Here is a 25,189-nt window from a genome sequence, read left to right as displayed (position 1 = left end):
GTGCATGTAATTGCGCTGACCGTTCCCGGCTGACCAAGAAGTTTGCTGCATCCTCTCCGGCTCAATACACAGCCAAATGAGCTGCACACTTCAACAAAATGAGGACCCTGATGGCAAAACACTGTCATTTAGCATCGCCCTCATCCACTTTTCTACACTGTGCCGATGTGTGTGCGTGTGTGTAAATGCTGCCGAGACACAAAGGCATGTATGCTAATCTCCACACCGTGTGTCTATGGGTGTATAATTGCAGTGAGAGAAGCAGCACTAAGGAATAATTACAGAGGCTGCTTGTTGCCGTTGTTGTTTCCAGCAGATAAAATGGTACACAAACAAGATGTGGGCTGAGCAGCAGGTTAGGCCATACTGGTCATAAGGCAGCGCCAGGCCAGGAAGTCGATCCTTATACATACGCAGACGTCCGAATGCTACTGATTAGCTTGGCGTGCTCGCCGAGCCATTGAGGACCAAGAATAATATTCAAGTGCAAACACACAAAAGCGCCTTGCAAGGTCATTTTACTCATGCGATCAATATTAGCCCAACTAGGTTTTGCTACTTGTAGGCTATCAAATTCTGTCTTTGTGTTCAATCATTCTCTAATCGCGATACAATATGTCCCTGCCCTGGATGATAGTCATCAGTGAAATGTGAAATTGAATTTGAGCAGTACTCAGAATTTTAACGTACCATCGCCACAACAACTGGAAGAACTTATTTAACCATTGTTGTACATATTATATTACCACAGATATAATTCTTTAAATGAAAAGATTATTGAATTATTATTAAAAAATATTAAATAAATATTGTAAAGATAATTATAAAATCATTATTATTATTTTTTATATTCTTATTGTCCTTCAAGTCGTCCCAGTCATACACATCTGATGTGATCCCCATACAGATTTGTGACACGCCTAGATAAAATCTCTTTCTCGTTTGAGTATTTTTGCTTCTTTGTGTAACGCACCTGCACACGTCGCCATGTGGTAGCTCACGCAGAAGCTTAATTGAGCGTAAAGGGTTTTACGGGTGCATTGATTCCGGAGTAAATACATGTTTAGTTTGTTTACTTGCTGTTAGACAGCAGGTGGCGAAGTCGGCAAAGCACCTCTTGACCTGCTGAGGCGGAGGCAGGAGGAGCTCGCTAAAGGAGACATAAGGTGAAAATTTGAATATACACCAATCACTTAATTGTCCCTGTAATTAAGAGAGATTTCTAATTTGGAGATGTTTTGCAACATTTCCCGTCTGACCTGGGAATATGAAATCAATTGGATTTGTGTAAGATGCTGATTTTGCCATCACGTGATTTTTTTTTGCGTGGGGTCTCCCAAGAGTTCTCAAGTTTTTTTAAGTCTACCAACAATTTTAAAATGTTGCCATGTGAACCAAGCTTTACATTTTATTTTGTTTACTTCTATCCATTTTTTTCCGACCAGACATCAATACTACTTGGAATTTATAAAAAGCGACTGTTAGATCTTGAAGTTCCTTTCGCTACATAAAGCTCACTTGAATCACTCAGGCACACACTTGAGCTTTGGAAGGTCTTACACAAAAGTACAGCTGATATATTTACTCTGTAACCTTATGTTCTTTTTTATGCAATCATTCTTATTCAATCAAAGTAGATGGAAGAAATAGAAACAATCGTCAAGTTCATTTGATGAATCTAACGCCATGGCAGAAGTTACCTGGGGGCACCTCATGCATTGAAAGAAAAACACCGAAAACAAATGAAGCCCACGTGAGCAAGCACTTGGCAACAGAGGCCATAAGAAAAATGTCTTCGATGGAAGAGACCTTCGAGTCTATGAGGCGGCCGTCTGTCTCGGCTACTTGGGTTGAGATAGAGAGGCAGAGGAGAAGGATAGAGTGTAGATAGAGAGAAAAGAGGAGAGGTGTTGAGTGGAAAAGGGGAGGGGTGACAAAAAATAGGCACAGCAACAGCCGTATCAATAACAGTAATAATCTCATGATGACAGTTTGTGTGGCCTACTTTCTACTTCCACTCTCTCCATTTCCAGGCTTCACAGAACTTGGGTGACAATGTGAGTTTTTTTTTTTCTCAAGGGATCAAAATGAAGATGAGAAATTTTTATTGACATGATTTTTTTAAGAACTATGTGATGTTTAAGTATTTGCTGGAGCAACTTCACCTGTTCTGGCTTATTTCATGTTTGACAGGGTCCCAAAGTAATCCCAAATTAAAAAATTCCAATTGCTACTGCCTGCGACACTGTGGACAAAACAGCACGGGTCAATAAACACAGGCATGAGGAGAAAAAAAAAAAAAAAACAGCTTTCAGCAAGTTGATTTCACTCCTTTTATCCTTTGTTTATGTCCGTTATTTGTGTTTGAATGTTTTTATTTGGCAAGCGCTCGTCCCTCGATGTGCTTTGCTGGCTTGGCTACGGGTTGTCAATGAAAGCGCGACGAGCAAACATGTTGATTTTTTGCTCCAACTGGGACCTGGAGGACCTGACAATGTCAAAAAGGCCTGGCTAAAGGCGGCGCCTATCTGTTTCATTTGACTCGACTTTTAAAACACGCCGTGGTCATGTTCAAGCACTCGTGCAGGCTTTCTTTGGTTCTCTTCTGTTTTTGCCTTTTTTTTGCTTTGTTGCCATTTCTGAGTGAAGCGCCGCGATAAAGACAAATGTTTGCGAGACGGACGCCAGGTCTCCGATAGCATTGTTAACCTCGTCACCGCTCTTCGCCCCGCTGCACATACAGCCACAGTGCCCCTTCACTCACCCCCATCCCCCACGCCCGGGCCCTGGGCCAGAAAGCGGCTTCGCGGTTTGCTCGTGCCAGGACCGAGCCGTATTTGCGGGTCTGAGGAGAAGCGATCCGGGCCAAGCCCCAGACCCAAGACCCTGAGCTGGACGCTGCTGCTGAGCCTCCGTGGTTGGGCACGGCATACGGACAAAGGGGGGGTGGCGGTCTCAGCAGAAGCAATGCGGTGGTTAGATTAAGACCTTTTCTCGAAAGCGCACACACATTAGCGACACCACACACACACACACACACACGGCCTCTATTCAGGTCCATTCATGCACCCACCAGAGCAACATGCATGAATAAATACATGAGCACTAGAGAGCTACATCGGACCGATAAAAAGGGGGGGGGGGGGGGGACGTGAATTACTGAGAAGCAAGCAAGAACAGGACATTAAAAAAGGCAGCAGATGAATAGTTGAGATGGTTTTGCAGGACAATGATTGTGATGGGAGGACAGAGAACGTCCCTGACCACAGGAAGGAACAATTAGGTAAAGTTAAAGTGCCAAGTTTGTCAATGAATGCAAGGCGTGTTTGGAGACAAATCATCTGCCGACTTCTGTCACTGCGAAACTCATCGCGCCAACTGAACGGACACAAGGTTTGTTTGTATGATGAGTATCATACGATTGTTTTCTTCATTTCTTCATTCATTCATTTCTTCATTGATTGTTTTCTTCATAAATGTCACCGAAGCTTGGTTTTTCCCAGAAATCGTTTTCCAAGAATTTTACATACACTAATAAATTCCTTGTTCAGTCTTAGGAACTTCATGTAAGTTGAATAATATGCAAAGTTAGCAAAGCGTGAAAGTGCTGGGCCACGCCACAACAATCGCTTCTCCGTTTTTCTTTGTGTCGGCTAATGTCCACGTTTTTTTTTTTTTTTGCCCACAGAAGAGAGACAGCTGGTAATGTCTACAATAAGACCTTTCCAGCACCTCTTACTGCGTGGCACGCAGGACCCGGGGACCCTCCTCCACATTGGGAGCTTTTAGCTCTTCCCTGCTAATATCCTGAATAATGGCATCTTGATGGAGAGAGCGTGGAGGGAGAAGAGAAAGACAAGGGGAGAACAAGCAAAGGCTGCGGGGAGAACCTCTGCACCTATCTGTAGTTACCTGAGGGCCTCCATCAGTTGCTGGCCTGTCATTATTCCCCCTTCTGCCTTTCCATTGTCATTATTCCCTTTTTGTCTCTCCAGCGCCCACACGCTCGCTAACGTTGAGTCCTTGCGCAACGTGCCGAGCTCGCAGGAGAGTGAACGAAGAAGATGCAGTCGTTTTGGAAATATGTGCCGTCTCTGAAGCTCCTCCGCAGAACCTCCAATTGTACTTGCCGAATTGTACTTTTGGGTTTTTGGAAACATTTGTTTTAATAAAAGGTGTGGTGAAAAGAACATAGGAGGAGAAGATTTACTTAAACTATACTTAACTAAACTATACTTAAAAAAAAACAAACAAGTTTGACACTGAAACTGATTGATTAATTTCCATCCATCAATCAAATTTTATACATCACTTATCTTCACTCTGGTCTCAGGTATGTTGGAGCCTATCCAGCTGATTTGTGGCTAGAGGCGAGACAAGTCAGCCAATCACAGGGCAAATATAAACAAACATTCACAACTTAGAACTTCAATGAAGCTACCATGAAGTCCACACAGGCCTGAGCTCGAAAACATTTCTCTTCGATAAAACACATCAAAATGTGAACACGTCTGACTTTCACTAGCTTTTTTTTCCATTAGCTAGCTTTTTTTTTGTAATTTGCTCATTAGACAGCAAAGAGATCTACAATAGCACAAATAAAATGTTTTTCTCCAGATGATTACAAATGGTCTATTGTCATGCCACAGGTTGGACAGAGATTGTACAATTGACGGGAAGTGCAGTTTTAATTGATTCAGAACCTCAAGGCATGCACGTGTTACCGGGTGTCAGGTCAAATTTGGAAAAGGAAAACCCTGATGACTATATAATAAAATATTGCATTACACACACATTATATATATATATATTAGTGTTAACACCAAATAAGTGTTAAAGTTATAAAATTATATATATATATATATATATATATATATATATATATATATATATATATATATATATATATATATATATATATAATTTTATAACTTTAACACTTTAATCGTCCCATTTTAATACAATGAATTAGCCATTTTCCTGCAAGCTAAATGGCAAAGCTGTCAATTCAATATTGTGTCCTCTCCTTTTGTGCAGATAAGAGGATTGCTCGCAACACGGATCTCGGGCGCGCGCGCACGCACACACACGCACACGCGCGCACACGCGCGCACACACACACACACACACACACACACACACACACACACACACACACACACACACACACACACACACACACACACACACGCTAACATTTTATTTTTGCCTGGGTATAATTTCCATAAGATGAGAAACCATGCATGCAAGTTGCTACTTGCAAAATAAAAGTTACAAATTAAAATACCAGAATTGCACCGACATGGTTGTCTTGATTCGTGGAAATCTTTCACTCGTTTGCAGCACATTGTGGAATGGGAAAGGAGCTCCGCGCGTGTGTGCGCGCGCGTATGTCACCGTGTCCGTGCCAAATAATTGTGGAGACCATTAGCAGGACGAGGCCCGCTTGGCGCTGCATGCAAAGAGAACCTGCGTGGCACGGAACTCCTCGTGCAAGAGAGCAGTTTGTTTTCACACTTAAAGTGTGTTTGCGCGAGACAGGCTGCTGCTGATGAGAATAAACTGATTTTAAAAAGACGACCGACGTGCTCATTTCAGTGCGTGCATGCGTGCAACGTGGACATTCCTTTGCAGAATATCACAGTGGAAGGGAAAAAAGATTGTCAGATTGTAAAGAATGGATGGAAAGGGGGGCTTTGTTTTTAATTGGATGCATTTTAAGAGGTGAATGTAGTTTCACTATTGGCGTCCTCAAAACCCGAAAAAAAATGTCCTTTTTTTTCTTACACAGCAAATGTGACTTTATGGCTTGTTTTCTATCATGTAAATTGCGTCGTTGGCTCATTGTAAGCGCGAAACTTCAGTCACAACTCAGCAGAGCCACAATACATGACGCTCTGAACAAGTGTATATTAGAGGCACAATACAAATTCTTTTGTTGAAGCCTTTTTTTTTTTTTTTAAATACGTATTTAAATATGAGCCACAGAGATGCGCATTTTGTTACATTGTAACGTTTATTCAAAGCCGTGCGTAACAGACGCGTAATTGTAACATCAGAGAGGAAAGCAGACAATTTTCGGTAAGTTCTGCGTTTATTAAGTGAGCCGCAACGGACGTTCATAACAAGATCATACACACAAAAAGGAACTTAATGTAGTTTTAAAATCCATGTACATTACATTTATTATTTCATATTTACAAACAACACATTTAATGGGTTTTCACCCAAGTCGTCTAAATCACATAAACTCGCTGTTTCCTAATGATTTTTGCCTTCTCCGCGAGTGTACCTGCAGGCAGTATTTTCTCTTTTACGTTCATGATCGTCGTCCTCCGCTTGTGCGCTCCCGGGCTCCTCTTAAATAAAAGCCGACGGTCCGGCAACTTCTTCCTTATTGGTCAGGTGGGGGCGTTGCCTCGCGTGACGCGGCGTCTTGGCATCCCCTTCCTCGCTCGTCTCTGCGTGGAGTCTTGGAGTCTGTCAGTCAATCAGACGACTCGAGTGTGGAAAGTGGCGGACGGGCCGGTGCGCGCACGGTTTACCCCCCCACCTCCAACATTGGTCATCCTTCAGAGGAAGCAAGCTTTCTCTTTCTTTTTCCTCTCTCTCTCTCTCTTTCTCTCTCTACTCCCCCCTTCTCTCTTTCTCTCAAGCTGTCCCTTTCACGCACGCCTTCTCTGGTCCACCCTGCACGCACACGCTCACCTCCCGAGAGCTCGCAAACACTTGTCACGGCGTCGTAGCAGTCACTCATCGGCTCCGACCTACAAGACAACAGCGGATCGGATCGTTTCTTTTCTGGGCTGAATCGACTCGGTGGACAAGCAAGTGAGTAGAAACTTGCACCGCTATCAACCTGATTTACGGGCATTTAAGGACTCTGACCCCCCGCTCAGCTCGCCCACGCGTGTGTTTGTATTTGTTTAGTGTCTAATCGTGTGTTCCGAGGTTTATATTTGGGTGGGCAACTTTACGAGGTTACGTTTAAATTTGGAAAATATTTCCAAACTATTTCTGCTGGCATGTCAAGTGTGCGTGCGAGTCCTATTCGGGCAGAGTACGTGGGACCCCCGTGCTTGGAATCAAACGCGGAGGTTTTTGTGAGCTTCAAATGCAATGCTTGATAAAGTTGAAAGTTCATCTGGGTTTATTCCTTTTTCAACTTTTTTTTAAACTTCGTAACATTTTGCGCTAAAAGGGGAATACAGAACATTATTGTTTGTGGAAATATGAGTAAAGTTCCTAACCCAAATGTAACATGAACATTACTTCTCAAACTTAACTAAAAGTCAATTTATACTTTTTTTTTGTATAAATATGGGCAAATTAAAATTTTGTCTCAGATTCTGAAACGGGTCCTGCCGCACTTCTAAACGACTACACGGGCGAATGAGGGAGCTCACGCATTCATAGCTTCACTCTCACATACGCTTTCAAAGCCATACAAAGCGAGATTTAATTGGCGGAAGTGTTAGAAAAATATTTTTGTGTGTTTAGCTGCACATGAAGGAAAAGTGAGCAACAATGGGACCTCATTATTAAGACGTCTGTCCTGTGAGTGAGTGAGTGAGTGAGTGAGTGAGTGAGTGAGTGAGTGAGTGAGTGAGTGAGTGAGTTAACAAAGCTTGTGGGTTTGCTTGTTTGTACACACACATGCACACACCTCACAGAAACGTTTGTGTTAAAGACAGAAGTCTGAAAGAGATGATGGCTTTTAAACTGAGTGTTGAGAACTCGACTAATAAATGCAATAAATTGAATTTAAACAAACGATCAGAGTTTTTCAACCTTTCCTGAATTATAAATGAGCAGTTAAAAAAGTAAAACGACATCAATGGTAATCAGCTGTCAACATGACCCAAAGTGGGACGGAAAATGGACGGACAGTTGTAAACTGTGTTTGTGTCCCTCCGCACAGTCTCAGTGCCTTTGAGAGGACGCCTGGTAATGCTCAGTGTAGCTGCCCTGCGTGATGCCTGATCATGACAGCGCCACGCTCCTAACCAGACAGACCAAGCGCCGACGAGTGGACATCGGTGTGAAACGGACGGTGGGCGCTGTGACGGGGATCCTCCTGGACAACATGAACCAATCCCACAGCCCCGACAGGGACGGAGATTGCTCGCTGGTCGGTCGAGGCCACGGTGGTGGCAACGGTGATGGAGAGAAATCAAACGTGCTAAGGAAGTTACTGAAGAGGGCCAACTCGTACGAGGACGCCATGATGCCTTTCACCGGGGCGACTATCATCTCGCAGCTTCTCAAGAACAATATGGGGAAGAATGGAGGGAGTGACTCGGGCTTCCAGGTACCTTTTCATTTTCAAGTGAGATGACTAAGTCAGGTCAGGAATAACCCAAACCTTTCGGGGAACAGACATTAGCCTAAAAGTTGAATCAATTGAATAACCCACAACACATTTTGTTGGGTCTTGTAAGTTATTAATTTTAGCGTTTTGGTTGAAATAAATTTGGGTAACCCGGTCTCATGGGACTTCTTATTGTGTATATTGGTTAATTTGGGATCTCTAAAAGCAGCTCTAAATGCAAAATTCAACCCATGTTGGGTAAAAAGTCACTAATCTAATGATTTGATTAAGTCAAATGAATATTCGTCAAAACAGTTTTGGGGTGTTTTTTAGCTTATTCATTTGACCCAATTATTTGATTAAAATAAATAAGCCAAAAAGTTGGGTCAGTCCCTTTTTAATTTGGGTTATTATGTGTTTTTAGACTACATCAATATACTCTTTAAACCGCTGGGTTAAAAATTGGACCAACCCAGGGAATTGGGTCAACCCACCAACCCAATTTGCAACAACCCAGCATTTTTAAGGGTGAAACACTAAACCAGTCACTTGACAGACACCCAAAAGTGAAAATGGGTATTTGGGCGCAATTGGTACAGTTTCATTCAGGGGTGTACTACTCACTTTGTTTGCCAGCGGTTTAGACATTTTGGCCGTGCTGGGTTATTTTGAGGTGACACCAAATTGACACTATTCCAAAAGCTGTACCAACAAAGCGTAATTCTGTCCCATGAAAATATCAGTCCATGATTGTTGTATTTTTCAGGGCAGCGGAGGTCTGTCCAGCGGGGGCTCCGAGATCCAGGCCGAGGATGCCTGCAGCAATTCCTCCTCTCAGGACCGGGACAGCCCGTCCAACTGCCTTTCGCCTTCGGCCCCGCCGTCATTCGGACGAGCGCTACCTCCTTCCAACCTCGGCTCCCACGCCCAGCCGCTGTCCCTCTCCACGTTTGACTTAGACAGGCTGTCGGACGAGCACCTTCGGGCCAAGCGTGCTCGGGTGGAAAACATCATTCGCGGTATGAGTCACTCTCCGCTGGTGCGGCCCAGCGCCGACGATCGCAGCCAGGAAAGCAACCGCGACAACCCGAACGAGCACAGAGGCGACGGCGGAAGTCACGGCCGCAGACGGGGCACGGACTGCTCCTCTTCCCTCCTGGGCTCTCCCGCCTCGCGGGCCGGAGGGGTCGGCGCTGGCGAGGTGTACCGGGAGAACAAGAGGAAGCAGCGCTTGCCTCAGCAACAGCACAGCTTCACCCAGCTGGTGTGTTCCAGGCAGGAGCAGCGGCAGGAGGAGAGGCGACAGCTCAAACTGCAGCTGGAAGACATGCAGGTGAGTCACTAACAGAGGTGCTTGCATGTAGGAAGACACACTCATCTCAACAACCTCTTCTCTTTCCTCTTCAGAAGCAACTGCGGCAACTTCAAGAGAAGTTCTACCAGATCTACGACTCCGAGACGGAGGAGGAAGAGGAGGAAAACCGTGAGAGTGGCGAGGCGGAGCGAGGAGGCGAGAGGGATGAGGACGGTAACTTCTCTGAGGACAGTATCCGCTCTGATGGCCTCGAGGAGAGGCACAGGGACAGAGGGCGACGGCGCCACGATGAACTCTCAGAGCTGGACCCGGGTCTGTTCCTAGACCGGGCCCGAGCCCTACTGCGACAACAGGCCTTGATGGATGGTGAGATGGAGGAGGATGTGGTGCGCAGGCCTGAGGAGGAGGATGAGGAGAGGAACGGGGAGAGGATGATGAAGAGGCAAGGGGGGAGGCAGTTAGCGGAGACACTGAAGCAGGAGCTAAATTGCGCCGTGTCGCAAGTCGTCGACACGGTCGTGAAAGGCTTCTCGTCACCCAAGCGGGCCGTCAGCCACCATCACGGCTGCCACAGCACGCCGGCCGCCCCTTCCTCTTCCTCCAACTCATCCTCTTCTGGCCCTCTGCCCTTTGGCCCGCTCCCTTCTCTCACCCCGGACCATCGTTTTGGCGGCGGTGCCTTTTCCCTCAATCTCCACGGCGATGGCAGCCCCACCTCCAACTACCACACCTCCAATCAAAGACTCCACTGCTTCGGCGACATCATAGTGCCGAGCCCGTTGGACTCGTTCAACGGTATGAACGGCCGGCTCAGTGGGGTGCCGACGCCCAACGATCAAACGGAGGCGCTGCCGCTGGTGGTGCGCAAGAGCGGCGGGAACGGCGACGACAACCCATCTCTACCTCCTCCTCCGCCGCCTCCTCCTCCTCCTCACCACCCCTCCCTCCACCCCTCGCCTCTCACAGCCACTCTCGGCTTCAGCCCGCCGTCCTTTCGCCACCCGTTCCCCCTCCCACTCATGGGCTATCCCTTCCACGGTCCTCTGGGCGGGGGGACGGGTTACGCCCCGGGGCCCAAGGACCACCACCACCACCACAGCCACACCTCACCAGATTCCATGGACGCGACCCGTGAAACTGTGAGCCTGAGAACCAAAATGGCCGCCCTAGGAGGAGGGCACCTGGCTCACCACCACAACAGACAACGCTCCCCGAGTCAACATGGGCCTGAAGGTTTGTCCCTGTCGCTCATCAAGTCGGAATGCGGCGACCTGGCAGATATGGCCGACATCTCGCCGTACTCAAGCGGCACTGTATCCTTCTCACTGCAAGACGTGCGTGATTGCGGAAGGTGTCTCGGGGTCTAACATCTGCCCACACCACCGGCGCTAAGTCTTTAATATCAATTAGTCCTCGCTAATTGGTTTCCTCTTGTTCCCGTGCCGAAAGGGGAAGATGAAACGAGGTGCGGCCGGGTTTTGCAAGAGCGGGGAAGATTAAACGGGTCACACACAGCTCTCTCAACTTCTTTTAAGTCCGGGGTAGCTCGTGCCGTTAGTTCGCTTTCATGACGCAGACTTTGTACATAGACGCTCAAAGTAAGTGGGTGGGTGGATTGGAAGGGGGGAGGGGGGGGGGGGACTTTGGGTCAACACCTTGCACACAACAGCTCAAAGCTAATCACGTTTCAAAGAGAGGAAAAGACTCTCGGCCTCATTGATGACAGTTTTCAAAAGGTATCCACGTTTACAATGCCCTCTTGCTCCTTGAGCCGCTTGCGAGCGCCACTTTGATTGGTCGGCCTTTGGGTTGCTCGGCAGCTGCGCGTGCATTTGCTCCTTTCACATGCATGTTCGCCCTTTTCCCCGGAGCGTGCTTGCTTGCGGACAGGTGTTTGCAGGTAGCTGTTTATCTTTTCATTCCTAACCTTTCATATGGAGAGGGCTTCTCACAGTCACACTGACATGCCGCAAACACGGGACGCGGTTTGAAGAACAAAGTCGGGAGTAAAAGAAGACTTTGAACCTTACAAAGAGGAGTTCCTTGCAGTCAGATGATTTGATCTCAGTGTTCTGCTTCAAAGCTGATTTAAATGTTTTTTTTTCTTTGGGGGGGGGGGGGATCAGATCTCTTGATCCTGCTGTTATGTTTTGAAATGCTTTTACATTCATTCAAGGAAAAACAACTATTGAAAAAATACTTTTTTTTATCTCTGATTATGTTTGGCCAAGAACTCGGCTTTCGAAGGCAAAAAACAAACACCTCAAGCTCAGATGCTTTTCAGAAGACATCACTAAAGACTCAAGATAGAAAATACAAGACGGCATCTCAAAAGTAAAAAAAATGTACATCAATTACTAGAATAAAAATTGACCTTGATCAATTTTGCCATATTAATCAACATAAAGTTTATCCTTCTACAGAAGACTAAACTCAGACGAGGGCTATCAGCATCAAGTGATCCTTTGGACCACGACGGCATACAAACACTCAGGTCCGTGTGTCGCTAATCCTTTGTGCCTAGCCGAGCAGATGTCCTCAATTCATTTATGAATTTGCTCCCCTCCCACCTCTTTTCCTTGTAAGCTCGCTCAACCCCACCCACGCACGCACACACACACGCGCACACACACCTGGCCGCAAGGTCAAGTTACAGCTGATGCGGCGAGCCCATCGCAAAACAACGCGCATCAGGATCAACACACATGATAAAGAGACAATGAAGAACAGGAAGGCGCATCGGCGGTCGCTTTTGTTTATTCACTGGCTAGCAGTTACCGTAACACGCACGTACGCACAATCGTTTCAACGCAACGCTGTTTGGCAAATTTGTGAGCTGTTACATTAAAACAGGCTTGAAAGACGTGGCCGTATTATCCGCCCAGCCCACGGTGACAGGTTGGCATGAATGTTAAACAGGTAATGGTGTCGCTTGATGTTAACTAGCGTAGCCGCGACTCAATGAAAGATGAATCACTGGGCAGGACTCACCTCCACTTTCGCTCGTGGCTTATTTGTGCAAAAAAACAAAAACAAAAAATTGTCTGAATTGTCAAATGCAAGACTAAAAACGAAAATGTTTTTTTTTTTTTTCTGTTATCACACTAAACTTTTTTCTTTCTCCTATTTGCAGCCATATTGGGCCCCTGGGGCTTCTCTGTGTGTGCGTGTGTGTGCGTGCGGACTAATTGACCTTGCAGGGGGTTACATTGATTGCCTCATCTCCACTGATAGATTATAGGGCTGTTAATGTGGTGGCAAAATGGCAGAGCGGCGGGGCACAGCTGTCATTGCGCACGTGCATACACAAACTTGCACACATTTACCATCACACCGGCACAAAGCTCGACAAATTTTCTTTTTCAAAGATATCCAATATAAAAGTAAAGTGGACTAGCAAGTTGAGAGTGGTTTGTAACATTTTAGTGTAACTCGTACTTTTTATCCTGGTCATCCCCAACAAAGGGTACAACAAATTTACGTTTTGCCTCCAAAAACATGTGCATTGTTTTTTTTAATTGAAGTGTCTTTTTTTCATAACTATTTTATTAGAATATAATAATTATTATAATTATTTTTTATATTTTATATACTTATTTTGTATAATTATTTATATGTATATATGTTATTTTGTTAATTGAAGTATATTTTTTTAATAACTTATTTCCATATTATAATTATTTATTATATTTTTATAATTATTTTTTATAATTATGTAATAAAAGAATGGTATTTTATTTTCAGCTATAAAGCAGAGAGAGAGCTCAGTAAATCAGCATGATAGTTAAGTTACTTGGTAATAAAAAAATAATTATAATGATATAATAATCTATGCGAAGCTCAGGAAATAAATTCCGAGACGGCGGCAAAATGATCGATCTATGTCAACAAATTTTCATTAAGACTGAAAAAGCAACATCGGCTCCAAAATCCACCCATGAGTTTGGCTTCCTCTCATTTTCTACTCTTTCATTTCATCCTGGTTTATTTTTTTATTTTTACCAGGAGCAGTACGTATTATATGACACTCATAAACTACTGCTTGTTGCCACCTTAACACTTCTCTTCAGATCCAAGAGGGTTTGTCGCCAAACCACTTGAAGAAGGCCAAGCTTATGTTCTTCTACACTCGCTATCCGTCCTCCAACATGCTGAAAATCTTCTTCTCTGATGTCAAGGTGAGCACTTACTTCTTTTGGACACTTACATGGAAAACCTTATATATTGTAGGCTTAGCTGCAAAGGTGGTCAGGTGTGCAGCTACATGATGGGAAAATTATCCATCAAGCATTTTGTGTGTATATTTGATTTATTTATTTTATACTTTGAGCATTTGTACATGCTGCAGATGGGCGCTCCAGTCTGTCACTTGTTTGGAGCACAATTAGAATTTTTGGCCTTAATCGGCCTGAAGCGGGCAGTGGGGGTGGGGGGGGGGGGTGCATCTCTGTCTCTCACCAAACTGTTTCACCCTCCTCCATCCTGACCTCAACCTCCATCTTATCAGCTCATTCAAAACACACACACACAGGACTTTCGCTTTCACTTGTGAAATTACAAGTAGCTTTTTTGAGGGGGGAGGGCGACAAAAAATGAAATATTAAATCATACATAAGAAGATGATATGTATTAACTTAAGCTGAGTTTAACACGTGATGTGTGTGTTTGGGTGGGTTGATAATTCTGAGAAAATGACAGCGGGGGGGGGGATGGGCATAAACAAATTACAACAACGGCAGCTTTAAAACAAAGCCGCTGATTGTTTTGTGTTTACAGGCTGCGATGTGTTTTGTTGCAAAAGAGCATACGGTTCCTTCGTGGATCCGGGACATGGCATTCAAATGAGTGTGTGTACGCACACACACAGACACACACACACACACACACACACACACACACCAGCTGCCCTGTGGCTCATATCTGCCGTGACCACTTCCTCCAGGCAGTGCCACATCCCCGTTGGCTGCCATGGTAACAAGGGTCGCCGGGACATGGGGTTGCTAGGCAAACACTAGGTTGCTAAGCTCACCTGCTGCTCATGTGTGTGCACGATTGAAACTGATGGCCCATTAAGTATAAACACACATGCGCTAACATACATTACAAAATCGTTGGCAACTGATGAAAAATGGAAGAAAAAAAAACCCCCATTCATTGGCAACATTAGGCAACAATTTTCGGGAGGAAATATGATATTGGTCATCTCTGATATTAATTCAACAACACAATAACTGTTGTTTAAAACTACCTAAAAAATCGTAGGCCTCGTCATCCTCCAAGAAAATAGTCTGCTGTCCTATTAGCATTTTATGCAAATAACATTTTATTGTTAAATTTGTTTTTAATTGACAGATAATCCACGTTAATCCGGCAAATGTATCTATGGGAGCATATGATTTCATTTAATATAAACTGGAGCTCAACTAATCCTATTTGTGATGAGCCAGGCTGCCCTTTTACTTTATCATGTGTTGCTTCATTGTCCCATTGCATTCATTGCCCTCATTATTATCATATTTGCAAAAATCCGGGTCAGTGTCTCACTCGCGCTTTCGCTGCCGTCCCGCTCGCCCGCCCGCCCCTCCCTCCCCGGGAACAATAAGTAGCATGTGTGCGAAGGATCAGGCAGATTCACTGTAAGGGAATTAGGACCCTGAATGGCTCACACTAATTGGACTTGAATGGACTTGTCTCTGGGAAAAGCACTTCTTAAAGATGAGCCTCTTGTGTAGAATGACGGACCGAGCCATGTTGTGGGAAGCGGGTTGGAGTGCACGCACACACACACACACACACACACACACACACACACACACACACACACACACACACACACACATTCACGGACAACGCTAATAGCCCTCTCTTTCTGAGGAGACACTCAGATGCGAGCGCGAAGATTTCAAGGTTGTCGCCATCCCGTCTTGAGAGAGTAAGCGAGAGCAATTAAGGCCTCGTTAAGGCTAGAGGGGACGTGGATTAATTTGACACTCACTCCTATCTCACACCCAAGTTTCCCGGAAGAGAGGGTTGGTGTGACGAGCGTGCGCGTAGTCCGCCCCGTTACACTGGATTTTCTTTTTCTTTTTTTTTTTTCCTTGAGAGGTCGCTGACATCATTTTACCGGGAATCCATTAGCGTCCTGCCTGCCTCTTTTCCTTTTTGCTAATTGGAGTTATGAAGCCAATTTGGCAAGATTAGGGTGTGAACCGGCAACAGCTCCTTTAGCAATTATTTTAACAGTAAAGATGACAAAATGTTTTTAAGTGTGAACAAACCCAAGGGGTGCCCGAATGATTATTTTATTTCATAGTGATTAAGGTATGCGCAATAAGCAATGACTGAACATCCATCATAAATCACAATATCTTTTTAACTGGAAAAAAAAAACCCTCATAGACAGAACCTTATTGGCATTTAGCACACTAATTACAATTGAAACTGGCATAAAATTCTACAGTCTTACTACAGCCTCAAAATCAGGTCAGATCCCGAAATCGACTACTTTTGCTCAGCTATTGAGAACCACAATATTTTCCGGACCATTAGCCGCTACTTTTTGCACAAGCTTAGAAAATTGTGGCTTATAGTCCAGTAGAGCTGCTATTCTTCTACCAAATAAAATTTGCACACAAAAACAAAAACGCCAACAATACCCCCCCACACACCACCACACACAAAAAAGTCCAGTACGGCTTATCTATGAGCTTTTCATGATTTATGTATATATAATATGATATTGTATAATTTGTGCATATTGTCCTATATATGGAAAACGTGCAGCTTATATATGAACAAAATAGGATTTCCCCCTAATTTTAGCTGGTGTGTCTTATATTTCGGTGCGGCATATAGTCCAGAAATTACGGTACATGTTTATACAAAGATAACAATGTGAAGCTTCTTCACGTTTAATGATAGCAGATGTGGATATTACATGCTGGTGTGTCACTTCACACCACAGCAAAAAAAGAACCAACCGACAATTTATGTTGATTGTGCACATTCAAAGTGCCTTCCCCCAAAACGGGCTAAGCTGCAGCGCATGCAGATCTTCAAGTTTGGCTTTCTGGCATCAAAGTGAGTGATGGGGGGCATCGTGGGTGCAAGCATCACTTGACGCTTTTTTTTTCCGGATGGTTCCATCTTTTGGTTGTAAACACAAAGTGGCATGGCATGCCCTCAGCGATTTGTCACCTCCCGTTTCCCATGCAGAGCAGCGACCGGGATGAGCTAAATTGCAGTGTCGGAGGTGCGCATTTTGCCGTTTAGCAATAAAATATTTGGTTACGATAGTGCGTTGATTTGCCAGTGGCCCAACTTATGAGTTTTTCCAATTACAAGGTTTTATTTTTTGCTCACACAGCTCAGGCACACAGTTGTGATGAGTTGTTATCGTGACAAAAAAAAATCACGTAATGAATTTGAATTATTAAATTTTTTACATTACATTATTTTATATTAATTATATATTAGATATTAATTTATATTAATTTTATTCATTTATTTGTTGAAACCTAAATAATTGTGTATATATATATATATATATATATATATATATATATATATATATATATATATATATATATATATATATATATATGGAAAGACCTGCAATAAGCCCAAAAATAAATTCATGAAACGTAACCAAAAAAATAATTGCGGTGAATTTTGTGACTATAACAGATGAATGACATTTTCAATTCATTTCAATGAGGAATACTGATTGATATTGATATGTATCACGAGCTTGACCCAATTAAGTCAAGGTACCGCATTACTCTGATGTCGCGATTGCAGTAGCCAACTGTGGTACTGCAGCAAAGCATAGAATTATTCCAGGATGTCATCGGGCGAATTTGGTCAAACTTTTCTGACCCCTCCTCTCCATGTTTGCAGTTCAATCGCTGCATCACCTCCCAGCTGATCAAGTGGTTCAGCAATTTTCGAGAGTTCTACTACATCCAGATGGAGAAATACGCCCGACAGGCTATCAACGAGGGAGTGACCGCCGTCGAGGAGCTCGCGGTGGGCCGCGACGCCGAACTATTTCGGGCGCTCAACATGCACTACAACAAAGCCAACGACTTTGAGGTAGGTCCACTAACACATGCAAGTTCTGTCACAATATTGTATGGAGGAAAAAAAATCCTGGAAGTTTGCACTTGACTCAAGAGTAATTCTTAGCCCCACTTAAAATATTTCAAATGTTTTTTCCATTGATTTTGAAAATTATAATAACAAAGTCAGGGATGCTGAGAGTAGCTTGGCTCGAATGTTTTACACAAATTGGCTTTTGCAAACGTCCTCCAAGTCAGCTGTTCGGAACGCAACAGTCACCTCCCGATTTTCTGCTGAGGTGTGGATGTTGCATGTTTGTGTGTGTGTGCGTGTGCGTGTTCGACAAGGCGAAAGAGGACGCCGCTGAAGGCGCGGGTGTCCTTGTCAAAGCGATTTGCGCAAGTCACATTCTCCCCCTCACTTGTCTTCTCCCAATATTAGTGGAAGGGGACCTGAGGGCCTTGAAACTCTGACACAACATCAGCAGCATTTAGATAACCATTAGCGTTATGCACACAAGCAAAAACTCTTTTTTTTTTTTTTTAACTTATCGAGTGGACGCTTTAACAGACGACGTTCCACTGTGAGTATTTGGATGATGACTTCAGTGTACGCATTTATGTCCCGACTTTGTTTTGATTCTTATTTTTAGTCGATGGATTATCTTGGTTGAGGGTCTATTTTGAAGAGCCTCTTTTTTTTAAACGGCTGTCAGACCTTTTCGTGGAAATAAAGCTGCCCTTTTAGAAATCCTAGAAAGATATCTGTTCCTGCCAGAGTTTGTCGTCTATCCTGTCTGCATCCACCTTCACCTGCCTCCTTTCTTTGCCCGCCCTGAGGGAACATTAGCGGCCGGGGACTCTTTCTCTTTGTCAAGCTCGGAGGCGTGAAACCGGAACCGAGGCCGATTCAGCAAGTCTCCGCCGTGCACAGGAGTCTTCTCCTTTTAGCCAAATTTAGCATCACGCTTCCACCTTGATTTGTCCCTCTGTCAGCCCCCCCTCCTCCCCCCCATTGTCCTTCGGACTCTGTCCTCCTCCTGGTGGGTTATCAAACTCGCTCATCTTTGGCGGATCTCTCCGCATCTGAGCTCACCTGTCCGATGCCTGCTTTGGGGAAGCTGGTTCGTATCACCGTGTTGGCTTTTAACGCCATTCGCGCAGAGTCAGCATTTAACATAAACGGCGGCCTGCTGACAATATTTCATTATGTTTGATCCATGTTGGCGTCATTATCGCATCTTCATTAATTACTTGCCGTTTCTCCAGCCACATTTTATGACTCTTCTTTCCTTTCCACCTCACTCTCCTTCATCGACCAAGCCCTCCCCTTCTCTGGAAGTATTTTGTCCTAATTACAGCTCGGCCGCCAGCTAATGAGGGAGGCGTGGGGAGGGGGCGGTGGCAGAAAGGGAAAGGTAATGGGGAATAGTCTCAACTTCAAAAAAAAAAAAAAAAAAAAAAGAAAGACTGAGGGATTTTCTTTGCCAGGACACTGTGGTGTCAGGTCTTGCCAGTGCCAAGAGGAAGAGAAATGTTTCCTTTTCTTTTGGGACCAGACCGACGAGTCTCCGTTAAGTCTGCCAACAGTACTGGGCATGACATCCTTAACTTGCACGAGGCGTTTGGGAACACTTGTAAAATATTTGCACAACGAGCCAATGGAGGCGGCACTTTGCACTCCGCATCGGCAACACGATACTCTCAACTTTAAAAAATAAAATAAAATACATGTACGCTCGTGTTTAGATACTTGTGTACTTTTATTTGACAGATATTTATTTGTGATGATCTGAGCGAGTCCCCTCCGAGGGTGGGTGTGGCGATTTACAAATTCTGCCCTTTGACTTCAAATGAGAGAGAGAGGGGGGGGGTCACATTTCAGGGCTATCCGATTTCATAAGCACTGTGCCGCATGAAAGACTTCTCGACTTCTCACGCCTTTCTCCCTTACTTGACTCTTTCATCTATCCTCTCGTCTTATTCATCCATTCATCTGCTCACTTCCTATTCTTTCTCCACGCACCCATCGCAATGGCCCATTGTCTCGAGTCGTCTAATTAAACCCACGGAGATTGAGAATAAGTTTTGTGGTGCTAGTGGACAGACAGCGGACGTTGCTGCAGACAAAGCCACCTGCCAGTTTCTGTCACTATAAATATAGCGATCTGCTTAGAGAATGCCTGCCTGCCTGCGTGTGTGCGTGTGCGCGCATGTGCGAGTGTCTTCCAGTTGGGACGAAGAAGAAGAAGGCATCGTCTTTGTCACTGAGCCACGAGGAGTCACGAGGGGACGGTTTATGTGTTGCTGTGTGAGTGTGTGTGTGTGTGTACACAGTGATTCCCCTCCGCAGCTGTCTCCTCAGCTTTGACAATGGACCGGCTAACAAAGACGTGGCCTTGAGCCGCTGTCATGTGATACGAGTGGTCTGCAGCCTCTCGCTCAGATGACCCGGGCTATTGTCCTCTTTGGTGACACACACATAAGCAATCTCAGAACGCAGAGCAGACCTTTCCTCTCGGAACAAAGAGCAACTTAACCGCTTGTCCTTGTGCTGATGCTGAGGCGACTGATGTATAGGAACCATCTATCAAGACGGAAAAAAGCCTTCAAAATATACAATTTGCAGTCTTAATGGAAGCACTCCTGCTGGCCACACTAACCAATTCAAAAGATGTCATTCTTAAATCTGTGGTTGAAGATGATCCCAATGTACACGGCCATCAAAAATTCAAAATTGAAAAATGGAGGTCAAATCAAGTTCTGGGTTGGACTTAAGAGCAATATTCAGCTTTCATTAAATAATTTCATTATTAAATTAATAAAAAAAATAATTCAATAATAATAATAATAATCATTAAATGAAATGAAATTAAAAAATATATATATATTTCAGATTTAGACGGGTAACCAATATGAAAACCAGAACATTATCAATAAGTGAAAAAAAGAGCAACTGTCAAGCTGAGAGGAGATTAAAAATCAATCAGAGCTATTGCGCAAGCAAAATTAATCCAGTTGAGGAGCTCAAGAAAATGGCCATGATAAGATAACAAGCACTCTGTTGAAGAATTCCGAATAATACCGTTACAGCGCTTTTTTGATTAAAAAAAAAAAAGTGGACAATATAAGTCTACAGCAGGTGCATCCTTACAAGACATGATTTATACATTCCTGACAATCACTCAAAATTATCCTTGAACAAGCAAAATTATTGATCCGGTGAGGAAATGGAAAAATTTCAAAGCAAGACAACAACATTTTGAGACGCAAATGGTCAAACGGCACAATGTGACGAAAGTCAGGCCTGATAGCAGCGACGGCGCAAAAGAGGAAAAAGGAAGCAGATGCTTGTCTCTCTGCACGCACACGCGCACACACATGCTCACACACACACATACACACACACACTAACACACACAAACACGGCGATGGAACAATAACGACCAACAGCAAGTGGATCTGGATGGTCAGGAGACAGCATGTCAAAGGTCACATACCACACCATGTACTTGCCATAAAATCTATAATGTGGTTTTGATGATGAAAGCAACTACCGGCCTCACGCTCATGCATGAAGTATCCCATATTATCCATATTAAAACACACACCAGAAGCAATCGTTTTTTTTCTTTGATTTAGGCCCCCTAGTGGCCGGACCCGACATGCTTGTGGCGCAAACTGCTTATGAGCTCGGACGCGGTTCTTGTCCAACCACAAAATGGGTCTGACATACTATTTTGTATGTGTCATGTCATTTGTGTGACAGAGGGCCTCATTGGAACAACTGCGCTCTTCAGGGGCCTGCTAAAAAGAGAGAGACGGTGGATGTGGTGAACAAGAGTCAGGGGAATCATTTAGTGTGCTTATGTGTGTGTGTGTGTGTGTGTGTGTGTGTGTGTGTGTGTGTGTGTGTGTGTGTGTGTGTGTGTGTGTGTGTGGGGCGGGGGGGGCAATCCATCCGTTCTGGTGGCATCTAACCTTGGCGTGTCCTGCCACGTGTGACAGGGTTACACACTTTGCTGGAGTGTTTAGGAGTGTGTACCTTGTCTGGGATTCAAAAATGAGACACAGAAAGGTTGAGAAAAGGCAGGGCAAGCTTGTCAGATTGTTTAGTGTCTTTGTATGTTCTTGCCCCCGGGAGAAGGGCAAGGGGGGGAAAAAATGCCTGTGTGTGAGGTTGTGTATTGTTCTGCTTGTTAGGAACACACACACACACACAAATGGGAATTGTGTGGAGGACAAGAACTTTGCAAAAAATAAATAAATAAACTTCTTAACACAGACAAAAGAGGTGTGTCAAAATTTTCACAACCACATGTGAAAGTGCCAGTAACTCAATATCTTTATCTGTATATTATATTACATTACATATTTATATTTATATTATATTATATTATTATATTTATTATATTATAATAATAAATATATATAAATATTTATATTTATTATACAATTTTTCCCAACCACGGGAAAGTGCCAAAAATTCAATATTTATATATTATATTATATTATATTATGTCTTGCAGGTGCCTGACCGATTCCTGGAAGTAGCCCAGGTGACTCTCCGCGAGTTCTTTAACGCCATCGTGGCCGGCAAAGACGCTGACCCATCATGGAAAAAAGCGATCTACAAGGTGATCTGCAAGCAAGACAGCGAAGTCCCAGAGACCTTCAAGTCTCCAAACTGCTTGCAGGAACTGCTGCATGACTAGCAAGGAAGGGGCGAGCAGCAGGAAGCCCAGGCCAGTGAACCCGCCACAAACTAAACCCGACGTTGGGTGAAGCTCGTGACGGTTCCCCGAGATGCCAAGAAGTTTGTCATGGAGAAAGACAACCTTCTTCCTATCGAACACGAAGACATTCACTTCTTCCTGGGACGTCCATGCATGTTCCTCATCTTTTTGTGGACACTGAATGGAACCAACTAGAAATAAAAAACTTAATATACATACATATATATATATATATATATATATATATAAAAAGATCTTTTTATTGTGGCTGTTTTTAAGTGTCACGAACATGTATGAGGAAAAAAAAAAAGTGATGTTTCTGTATTTTTGCTTTCCTTTCCCATGCACGCCAACATGCACTTCCTGATTAGTGAAGCTCCGTAGCATTCCCACAAAAGCCTTCATTCATTTCCCTTCTACGTTTACATTCTGTTCGTCTCATTCGGTGCGGCGATATTTTGATGGGTGTTTGTTCTCGGTATATTGCGGTCCGACACAACCGTGATCCGTCGGGTTACACGTTAGGAAGCCTGTCGTATTTTGTGTGTGTGCGGCTTCATTTGTTAAATGTTCTTTTCAAACATGAACGTATGAGTTGGCTTTCTATTTTATATTCAATCAAAAAGACCTGAGGGCATCCTTGAAGTGAAAAGTGGATCTGCTGTATTGAAGTGTTTACTGGACACCAAGATTTATCGCAACAATCATTCCTGTTTCTGCCGGTTCCTTCCTGAATTTTTCACAATGACTTCCTGCTCACTGGTTCCAATGTTTAAATTTCTACTTTGGGCCTTCACAGGAGTCAAAAAATCTGAAAGGGTCACGCGTAACATTTTCAACAGCAGGGAAACATTCACTTCTTCAATGTTTTCACAATTCTGACCATTCTGTTTTATTTATGATAATAATTGCTGTTAATATTGTTCTGAAGTTAATTATTCTAATTAAAGCTTGCTACGGATTGGACCTCTCGTTTAGTCGTCCCGTCTCACTGCAACCTAAAAATAAATTATTGACCAAAAAAAAAAAAAAAATGGAGTATGTTTTATTTTGTGGCATTGACCATCCAAGCGAGCAGTAACCAAGCAACATGATGGCCACTTTAACTGTGTCGTACTCGCTCCATTAGGACATGTGATCCCTCCTTGTTGTTGCTGATGAATTGAAAAGAGGAGCGCGCTGTGATTATTGTCAGCACAAAAGCCTCAAAAAGCTGCTGACGCCTAGATTAGCTAGTACAAAGACGCAGGGGCAGGACACGCACATGCGCGCACACGCTTGCGGACGCACATGTGAGGACACACATGGCCCGTCTGCCCTTGATACCCAGCAGCTTCCCCAATGTTGTTTTTTTTTGCTGTCCGCACCTTTGCAAGGCTCCTTCAGAACATGGCGCCAAACCGCCAGCAGGCCTCAAGTGCCAGCAATTCATTGAATAAACACAATGCTCATCTCATAAATCTCAAGAAACAATTCGGATTTTTCCACGCGTAATAGAAGAATCGGTCGTGTGGCTGAATTACTGCTCTCTAAGTAAAGGTCCACTTATGCTTTGTGTTTCAAGTGGGATTAATTTAATCAATACTATTACTTAACACAATGTTGTAGATTCGATCTTACAATCCCCCCCCCCCACACATGGTGCGCATTTTGGACGTCAAGATCGATTATATAGGAACACATATGAAAGTGACTCAGGTGAGATTTGAAGATAAAAAAAAAAAAAATTTGGAATTGAGCTGTTCAGACTGTATTTATGTAACAACGCAAAAATAGGTCAAAACCAGAAGAAAAAAACTGTTCTGGGTCCAGCCTTTGACCTTTGGTGTGGCAATGAAGCAGCAAACAGAAAAATCTGTGACTTCATAGCCCCTGTCAGAGTTTGGACACATTCTCTCAATCCTTATGTTAGAAATGAAAAGTTGAGTCAAACCAAATTTGTACGGTAAATTGTACATCCTGATGTTCCCTGAGGTTTCACAATTAACGGCGCTACACTGCAAGGTAAGAAAAGTGGCACGAATCCAAGAGGCGCTAAAAGACAAAAAGTGTGGCATCAGCAACCGACTGTTACCTCTGCCGGTGTCGTGTGAATATGTGCAAAAACCAAGAAAGCAATTTCCACTCAAGTCAGGTCGAAGTGGGAACCATTATGGACCGGATCTGGATGAGGATTCAGATTTATTTCACTCTGCGCTGAATAATTTGGCGTTGGCGGAGGTCCGCACGCACGCCGACCTAGACTGGCTAAGAGGAGTATCGGGCCGTGACTGCAGAAGCACTTGTAAAGACGATAAAACGCACAGACGGAGCGGGATGAGGGGCTTGCCGTGTGCCAAAGAGTGGGACGGACTAAACCCGAGGTGGGTGGGTGGCTGCATCTTTTGTTCTGTTTCATCTCTCTCTCCTCGCTCGCTCTCTTTCTCTCACCGTCTGCCTGTTAAAGCACATCTGAACAGAGCAACAATAAAACAGCTGTGTTTGTGTTGGCCTGCTGATTATTTCATTGTCAATCACACACAAACACACACACACAGTATCAACAGAGATGGCATGATACTGTAGTTTGTGGGCCACTCTTATGGGGAGAGGCCGAGTTCCAGAAAGTGACCTGTTTTGAAAATGGAGGTGGCGAAACTTCTAAACGGACGCAGCACTTGCCAACATTGACTCGTAAGCACCCAAAGACTCAAAAGAGAATCAAAAGTAAAGGACGGGGAAAGTCCAATAGCCGAGCGATGGGAACCGGACCGGCGGTTTGGGCTTG

General features: G+C 44.1%; 1 protein-coding gene and 1 long non-coding RNA gene across 5 annotated transcripts in view; one reads left to right on the top strand and one right to left on the bottom strand.

Moving 5' to 3' along the window:
- LOC147062675 (uncharacterized) overlaps positions 1-25,189 on the bottom strand; it is a 75,711-nt gene that overhangs the window by 36,949 nt on the left and 13,573 nt on the right. Inside the window, exon 3 of one of the 3 annotated variants that reach the window (XR_015067558.1) lies at positions 9,451-9,629. The exons of the other annotated variants lie outside the window; for them this stretch is intronic. This is a non-coding gene — a long non-coding RNA (uncharacterized LOC147062675). Of the gene's footprint in view, positions 1-9,450; positions 9,630-25,189 lie in introns of those variants that run through there. 3 annotated transcript variants of the gene reach the window in all.
- Positions 6,665-23,431, top strand: LOC147062676 (prospero homeobox protein 1-like). Of its 2 annotated transcripts, XM_085923746.1 has the most exons (7): positions 6,665-6,831; positions 7,922-8,311; positions 9,078-9,644; positions 9,719-10,939; positions 13,697-13,804; positions 17,526-17,720; positions 22,216-23,431. In XM_085923746.1, the coding sequence occupies exons 2-7, from the start codon at positions 7,976-7,978 to the stop codon at positions 22,399-22,401; spliced, it is 2,613 nt and encodes an 870-aa protein (XP_085779872.1). In that variant the 5' UTR covers positions 6,665-6,831; positions 7,922-7,975; the 3' UTR covers positions 22,402-23,431. The 2 variants fall into 2 exon arrangements, with proteins under 2 accessions (XP_085779872.1, XP_085779880.1); XM_085923754.1 differs by lacking the exon at positions 6,665-6,831 and having other exon boundaries at positions 7,568-8,311.

This window comes from Syngnathus leptorhynchus, chromosome 1, assembly GCF_054491065.1.
Source record: "Syngnathus leptorhynchus isolate UIUO chromosome 1, UIUO_Slep, whole genome shotgun sequence".
NCBI classification, from domain to species: domain Eukaryota; kingdom Metazoa; phylum Chordata; class Actinopteri; order Syngnathiformes; family Syngnathidae; genus Syngnathus; species Syngnathus leptorhynchus.
Note: the sequence above shows the minus strand (reverse complement) of the source record. Positions and strands in the feature narration are given on the sequence as shown.

Excerpts from the sequence above, each read along its gene's own strand:
- LOC147062676 (XM_085923746.1), top strand. The coding sequence starts at position 7,976 with ATGCCTGATCATGACAGCGCCACGCTCCTAACCAGACAGACCAAGCGC. Across the intron at positions 10,940-13,696 it reads CGCCGTACTCAAGCGGCACT|ATCCAAGAGGGTTTGTCGCC; the intron begins GTATCCTTCTCA and ends ACTTCTCTTCAG. Across the intron at positions 17,721-22,215 it reads ACAAAGCCAACGACTTTGAG|GTGCCTGACCGATTCCTGGA; the intron begins GTAGGTCCACTA and ends TATGTCTTGCAG.